Source organism: Schistocerca gregaria, chromosome 10 (assembly GCF_023897955.1).
Source record: "Schistocerca gregaria isolate iqSchGreg1 chromosome 10, iqSchGreg1.2, whole genome shotgun sequence".
Lineage (NCBI taxonomy): Eukaryota > Metazoa > Arthropoda > Insecta > Orthoptera > Acrididae > Schistocerca > Schistocerca gregaria.
Genome location: NC_064929.1, coordinates 183,240,419 through 183,246,418, shown reverse-complemented (window position 1 = coordinate 183,246,418; position 6,000 = coordinate 183,240,419). Strand labels below are relative to the sequence as shown.

General features: G+C 36.7%; 1 protein-coding gene across 7 annotated transcripts in view; it reads right to left on the bottom strand.

Annotated features, from left to right (window-relative positions):
• The window catches only part of LOC126293306 (glutamate-gated chloride channel), a 1,510,688-nt gene that overhangs the window by 25,392 nt on the left and 1,479,296 nt on the right, over positions 1 to 6,000 (bottom strand). For 2 of the 7 annotated variants that reach the window (XM_049986443.1, XM_049986445.1), the window contains exon 12: positions 4,776 to 4,823. The exons of the other annotated variants lie outside the window; for them this stretch is intronic. In XM_049986443.1, the coding sequence (XP_049842400.1) occupies positions 4,776 to 4,823 (48 nt within the window). The remainder of the gene's footprint in view (positions 1 to 4,775; positions 4,824 to 6,000) is intronic. 7 annotated transcript variants of the gene reach the window in all.

Genomic DNA, 6,000 nt, shown 5'->3' with positions numbered 1-6,000 from the left:
ATGTGTTGATACTCTCCATATCACAAAACCATTTTTCAACTTACATCTCCTGGTATGTCATTCTTAAGCCTAGCTACCAATTCTCTGCGTGCAACGCCTTCCACCTGATCGTAGTGCGCTGCGTGAAGATGTGTATAATGTCGTTGTATATTGTACCTCTTTGCAGAATTAAATGCTTTATGACATACAAGATATTGTCGATGACCATCCCTCTCAATGAATAGAAATGTATCCTCCAATAGAGCTACAGGGCTCCCGTGGCAAGTCATAGCTGTCACTGAATACGGATTATTGCGTCAGTTGCGGCTGCATGCAGCCAGGGGGCAGTGAGTTCGCTTTGCCCCTCCACACAGGCTCCAAGCTGCCACAGTGAGCGTTCCGGAGCGCTCCGGCTTCCTGGAGCTCGGTTGGAACAGCCTGATCTAGAGGAATCCTTCCTAAAAACCCAGAATCCTAAACCACCTTATCTTTCCAGTCTTCTGCAACCTCCCAAAGTCTCACCATCCGGCCACAGAGGAGCATTCCCCTTGTAACTCAAGTACTACACAGAACTGGAGCAACTGAATTACATTCTCCGCCATTCTCGTCATGCCCTGGAAAAATGTCCACAGTCCACCGAACCTACACGATATACTCGTCCATTGCTACACGACCCCAGTTCTACACAGCCCTCATTCCACCAACATGCCCCGACTACACTTAGCTGCCCTACCCTCTCTCTACCTCATCCTTGCACACACCCCAGCAGCACTTCACTGTCCCCCGCCCTTACTCTGTCTTTCCTTCTCCTCACATCCCCAGCCTCCTCCTAACCCCCACCCAGTTACCACTCCCATCATGCACTGCTGCAGATGCTCGCAGTGTGGCTTCTGCTGCCAGAGGCCACAGTCACGTGTATGTGAGTTGCGTTTGAGTGTGTGTTTGTGTGTGTCTCTGTTGTCTATTTTTGACAAAAGTCTTTGATGGCTGAAAGCTTATATTGTGACAGTCTTTTCGTTGTGCCTATCTGCAACTAAGCTTCTCCACTGTATGGTGAATAGTAACTTTTCTTCTCATAATATTGTAACAATATGAAAATGTTAGATTGCATCTCACCATATAGAGGAAGCAGTAAACTGCAGACATGCTCAATGTAAAAGACTGCTAAACATTGAAGCTTTTAGACAAAAAATAGAAAATGCACACATATGCACACACATTTTCTAAAGCCACTGGCACTCAATTGTGGAGGACTGGGACTACTAAGACTGATGCCAGGAGGACCTCCACCTATCTATGCCCTACCCTACTTCAACTCCCACTATATGTGCATCTTCTATCCCACCAACACACTTACTAGTCTTTTCCCCTTCTCTAATTCTCTCTTCTCCCCCCTCCCCCAACCACAACCTTCCTACTCTCTGCATCTGTAAGTCCTATCCTGTCTCCATCACACCTCTGCATGCTCCCACAGACAGCACAGCATCTTCTTCCACCCCTACCCTGCTATCACTCCTTCTTTCTGCTTCGTGCCTTTTCCTTACCCACATCATCCACCCCAGCAGATTTCTGTTCACGTCAGTTGTAATATGCAGTCAGGAATCAGTGGCCAGAGACAGTGACTCTCGTGTGTGTGCGTGTGTGTGTGCGTGTGTGTGCGTGTGTGTGTGTGTGTGTGTGTGTGTGTGTGTGTGTGTGTGTTATATTTTGGGAGAATGACTTTTTTGTCTGAAACCTTAAATGTTATCACTGTGCCTGTCTGCAAATGACCCAATAAATAAAACTGATGATTTTTCCATAAAATTTCAGGCATGCAGCCACATAAATTCGGCAGTTGCGTGCTCGAAATTTTATGGAACAGTCTTTATGCCGCGAAAACGTGAAGAAACACTGATGATTGTTTACAAAGCAGAGTACACAGTAAGTGACTGAAGATTCATTGACGGATAGAAAGAATGTCAAGTCAGGTGGCAAGAAAAAGCTAAGGCTCACACTGCTGTGTACTTGATTCAAACTACATTATCATGTAGTGATACCTGAGAAACCCAAGAAAATATGACAAAGTGTCTCCCTACCTCCTTATCTCTTATTATGTTTAGTTTCTTTCTGCTTACTGATTGTTTTTCCCAGCATCTTACTATTTCCAGGTGCTGCCATCTGCGAGCAGGGATACAATTGCACTCCTATCCTTTCCTCTTCCTGTGTTATATAACTTTCTGCCATCTTGCTAGGCATACTGCAGCATCAGAAATGTGTGAATCTACGCATATCTAACCTTGTCGATCTGAAGAAGAATGAGTGTTTAACAGGTTATCAACAATTTGTCTCCACTTTTCCATGTGTCTAATCTGTCACTCATCACCTTCACATAAGGATGAGTGGCAGTCTGTCCTCTCATCTATTGTTTACAAGAAAAACCTAAAGTATGAAACATACAGCAATTAATGTTTTCAATTGCTAGCAATAATTATTTCCACTTTTGTTAAGTGTCAAAATAGAAAATGTAACAAGGTAAAATGAATGCAAATGTAAGAAACAATGGCAGTGGCTTGCTAGGAGATAAAGTTTCAAGTGATATAGGTAATCAGCTGTGAGTCAGACTTTCATGATCTCAAATGCTGATTATTGTGTGACTCTCAGTTATCAAACATTGACATTTATGCAATAAGCGTCTTTCTGTTACAATGTTTATTTATGTTAATGTGTTACTGTCACAAAAACTTTCAATTTGACAGGTCTCAAGATCATAACCTTGTAACATGTGAGGATGAACAACACAAAACACAACATAATGCTGGTCATTCTGCATGCAGTCCCTTACTAAGTGTCATAAATGGAAGGAATTTACAAAGATTATAGTGACAATTCTGTCTTTTGAACTACTTAGAACCTATGCTTTTCCTTTTCTTCACACGCCCTCCCTCCACCAACTCACTATTTTAACATTTTATAGGTAAGTTACATATTCCAAATATTCTTCCACTATTTTTATGGCTTTTCAGTTTTGCAACAGCCTTATTTCACATTTTTGAAACCTTTTTTGTGAAGAGCTATAACTGTGTGTGTGTAATGGGATATATTTGGTCAATATCAGAACATTCAGACTTAATCCAGCTATTTAGCTGTCTAATTCACTTGATCATTTTATGTTTTACAGTACACATTACATTCTTTATATCTGATACCTACACTACAGTAGAACTAGTTTTGATATTTCAACACCTGAAAGCAATCATAAAGTAAATAAGTGCTAATTGGAGACTAACAAATGAAATTTAAATTACAAATTGAAGAGAAAGCCTTTTTGTCTTATTAAATACTCCCACATATTCTGCATGAACTAATCTCTTGTCTATAGGCTCCTAGACCTACACAAGCACCAACTATATAGCGGATCAGCCTAAAACAAATGCACTAATGAAAAAGCAAAGGCTATAAATTCAAAATATGATTACTTGTGATTTCTGGAACACTTTACTTCTGTTCTGCTCCAAAAAGAAAGTACATAGCACACAGACACATAGGTGTTTCAAAATATGAAATGGATAGATGATTATATAAATGTGACAGAGTATGCCTATAAAGATCACTGTTTACAGGAGATGTGGAAGCTCAGTATTGATGTGCATTATAGTTACAAGAACTGTTCATCTAAGATGGTGTCAAAAACAGGTCTTTAATACATTTACAAGAAAAGGGTGGAATTCACAGAAAATCATTTCAAATAATACATTAACATATTATGCACAAGAATTTACAAATTATATAAATGCCTGAAAAATATATTTCACTGTAAATTTTTATCTGACTGTAGCTACTTCTAATTCTGTTAAATCAGAAAAGAAAATAATTATGTATATACAGCAGCTGTAGCTTAGACATAAAGTATAAGTATTTAATTTCTTAATGAAAAGAAAATAGTGTGAAAAGTGTGTTTGGTTTGTTTCTGGCAACTATGTTTAGAAACTTCACCATTGTAATTTTTCCCAGTACCACTTCCCCCTTTTCATTGGAATTCTTATCAGTGTATAAAAAATAATTCTTTAATGGAATTTCAAAGTATTTTCACACATTTATTCAGCCAAACACTATATTTAAGGCATGGACAGATGAGAAGGAAGAGAGCAGTTTTTCAATCAATCAACACTGAGTAACTTACTTCTGGAAATAATATATACAACATGCCATATTTAAGTTGTTTTCAGATTCCAGTTTCAATGATTTTGTTCAAATTTTAATTTGGAGTATAAACCAGTTCTTCTGTATAAAGTATAAGTTAGTAAACAGGCATAAGTGAAAGTACTTGATATGAAATTAAACACGAACCACTCCAATCAGCAATAATATTAATATGAAATTAGTGTCATCAGGCTGGGCTAAGAGAATCAAATTTTCCTTACAAGCATTAAATAAGGTTTGTTATTTGCATTATGAATCTCATAAAGAGCAACTCAAGGTCAGCTAATAAGCTTTTACTTGCTACCACACTCCCCAGATTTTCCATGCAAACATGAACCCATCTACAATAAAATAATTTGCACTATATTTTAAGACATGAAGCACAGATGCAAAATGTACTTCAAAATTTGTTATCCATGTCATAGCAAATGATTCTCTCATCCACAGAAATCTATTTACAAACTTTTATAGAGCTGCTGTCTACATGAAACTTTTTGAAATCCTTGTTCAGCTAAACTAATTATGCTCCCTTCTTTGCTGAGATATTTAAAAGTAATCTAACTGTGACTGATATTATGAGATCATTATTATATATAATAACATATAATAATTAATACCAATAATAAAAGAAGTTCTCTCTCTGAATCTGATTCTCTGTGGCATACCTGTGGTGGAACAATAAAACAAAGAATCAGATCAACCAGACAACTTGAAAATGAAGTTGCTTTCCTATGTAAAGTAAGTCTCACAAAGAAGTGTACAACTGAGTAAATATATACACATATGAAAATTTATATTTTTGTTAATAATGCTATATTTGTTATGACGAATTATGCAAAATGGCATTGAAAGAAAAAGTTTGTGTAATTAAGTAGCAACAGAAAAGATATGAATGAAACCTTGGCAGAACTACCAGTTCATTATAAACTGTTTCATGGCAGTGAAGAAGAAACCCAACTGATTTTTACAAAAATATATACAACTGTCAGTTTTATGAATAATTAAAAGAGAGATACAGTTTGAGCTGTCAGAAGTTATATAAAAAAGAAAACCATCCATGAGGAAGGGCATTTAGAATTTCACATGAACTGTACAGTACTTTATATAAGTGTCATATAGTGTGATTTTATACAGGGTTCATCATTTTCAAGGCACACGCAATTACATCTCACAAAGTTTATTTTAAGAATGCACTCATATGTCACATTAGGATCACCAATTATGTGTAGAATCACAAATGTGCTCCTACGCATGCATTATTTGGAAATATATTAAATTTTTATGTTGTCTCCTTACAGATAGGTGTAGATACATATGAAATATATTTGGGTACAGGTGATATTTAGAAATAAAAAATGTCATATTTTCATGTAAAACCTCATTTTCCCTCATCAGTGAAAACTCAGAACACTGACAAAGACCAAGATGAAATGAGGTGACACCTCAGAATATTCTATGAATACAATGAATATCATATTGTAATAATACATGGTTATGTATTAAAAGTTACTGTAGGGCTATGCGTGTTGCAAAGCTTTCCATACAATGAATTAATGCTGAACTATTTATTACTCAGACTATATGTTTCTTCTTATTATTTATTGTAGGGTGCTGCATTTAAGGAAATCTTATTGTAGCTTGTCATGCCACAGAGCTAGTACAAAGGCCTCAGAACCATGAAATTATACAGTTGATTTTCCCTGTTACTTACATCCGAGTAGCTGGTGAAACATTATTAATGGACATTACTTTGACCTAGATTTCAGGTCATTATCTCACTATATACCATTAATCTAGGTCTAAAGAATGGGCAATTAGTAAAACAAGTGGTGAGTGAGTGTT